The 1,649-nt window shown below is 64.8% G+C and overlaps 1 protein-coding gene across 1 annotated transcript in view; it reads right to left on the reverse strand.

Moving 5' to 3' along the window:
• The window catches only part of R3HDM4 (R3H domain containing 4), a gene marked incomplete at its 5' end in the record, with an annotated part of 3,918 nt that extends 2,315 nt beyond the window's left edge, over positions 1 to 1,603 (reverse strand). The window contains 4 exons of the mRNA XM_010186845.1: positions 10 to 116; positions 408 to 528; positions 1,200 to 1,318; positions 1,449 to 1,603. Of these exons, the coding sequence (XP_010185147.1) occupies positions 10 to 116; positions 408 to 528; positions 1,200 to 1,318; positions 1,449 to 1,603 (502 nt within the window). The remainder of the gene's footprint in view (positions 1 to 9; positions 117 to 407; positions 529 to 1,199; positions 1,319 to 1,448) is intronic.
• Between the last annotated feature and the right edge of the window lie 46 nt (positions 1,604 to 1,649).

Here is a 1,649-nt window from a genome sequence, read left to right on the forward strand (position 1 = left end):
ATGCCCTACAGCGGCGAGGGAACTCGGAGGGGGCTTGGCCACGGCCGATGGCTCTGCCCCCAGCCACATGGCTTCACCACCCGGTTTGTGTCCCTCAACCGCCACCTCCTTCGCTCCTGCACAAAGTCACCCCCTGGCCAGCTGCGCCCTCCCCAGCCCGGGAGCGTTTGGAGGGGGCCGGAATTTGGGGTTCTGCAATCAGGGGCTGCTGCAGTGCCCATGGTCCCCGCCACCCCCCTTTTCCACAAACCCCTCAAGTCCATGGGGCTCTGCTAGGCATAACCCACCCCCAGCACCCAGAGGGTGCTCAGTCATCCCCACCGCAATGGGACGCAGTCCTAGGCGAACAGCACACTTCCCAAAAGACACGGGAGGGAGGAGAGGGAGAGGCCGCCCCCACTCCGCACCTTTCCACTCCACATTTTTGCCCGGTAGCTTCCTCCTCTGCTTCTTCCTGGCCTCTTCCTCCAGGTACAGCAGCACTCGCTCCTGCTCTTCCCCTGACCGGTTCATGAAGTCGTTCCAGATCTGGCAACACAAACGGCCGAGCCCCACTGCAGAGGTGTCCGAGGAGCCCCCGGGGGTGCACGGCCCCCACAGAGCCAGCACCCGTGAGCCTCCTCCGCACCCACCCAGCCCCAGCAGAGCAGAAGGATCGGGGCTGGGCAGAGCTCTGCGATGGACAGCACAGACACCGAGCCCGGCAGACACCAGCTGTGGCAATGGTGAGCTTCCTCCCTGCCTCTGCCCCGCAAGAGGATCCACCCAGGGATCTCCCACCCTCGGGCTGCAGGACCAGACGCCTGGGGCCCGATCTCCCCCACATACACGAGCACCGGGTACACAGATGTCACTGCCACAGCGGGCAGGTGACAGGGCTGGGGGAAAAGAGGCCTCCTCGGGTAGGAGGAGCCGGGTACAGACACCACACACTGCCAAGACTGCACAGGCCGTGCCGTGCTCCCCAGCGAGCACCAGAAAGGCGGCCCCTGCACTCACCTCCACATAGGTCTCGTTGTTGCAGATACACGAGCACCGGGTACACAGATGTCACTGCCACAGCGGGCAGGTGACAGGGCTGGGGGAAAAGAGGCCTCCTCGGGTAGGAGGAGCCGGGTACAGACACCACACACTGCCAAGACTGCACAGGCCGTGCCGTGCTCCCCAGCGAGCACCAGAAAGGCGGCCCCTGCACTCACCTCCACATAGGTCTCGTTGTTGCAGGCCTCGGTGAAGATGCTGGGGGTGGCGGAGTGGGCGAGCTCCCCCTCGTCGCTGCCGCACTCATCTTGCTCCAGCAACGTCATCAGGTAACGAGCTACGGGGAGAGCAGAGCCCTGAGAGGGGAGGCAGCGCCCACAGAGAGACCCCACGGCCCCAGCACCCCACTGTCCAACAGCAGAGGGTTTAGGGGGCAGAGCAGGAGCTCGGAGCCCCCCGACACTTACTGTTCTCCAGCCTCTGAAGGCTCTTGCGGCCCTTGGCCTTGGGGGTGAGGTCTGAGTTGCGGATGGCCTTGTTGATGTAGTACTGCTTGCGCTTGGATGCGGAGAACCGCTTGGATGGGGAGTCCTCCAGCGGGGGCAGGCAGTCCTCGATCCTTCTGTGGGGACACGCAGCGGCGGCGGCTGAGCCCACCCGGACTCCAA

The sequence above is a fragment of the Mesitornis unicolor genome, unplaced genomic scaffold (assembly GCF_000695765.1).
Source record: "Mesitornis unicolor isolate BGI_N332 unplaced genomic scaffold, ASM69576v1 scaffold32460, whole genome shotgun sequence".
In the NCBI taxonomy this organism is placed as follows: Eukaryota; Metazoa; Chordata; class Aves; order Mesitornithiformes; family Mesitornithidae; genus Mesitornis; species Mesitornis unicolor.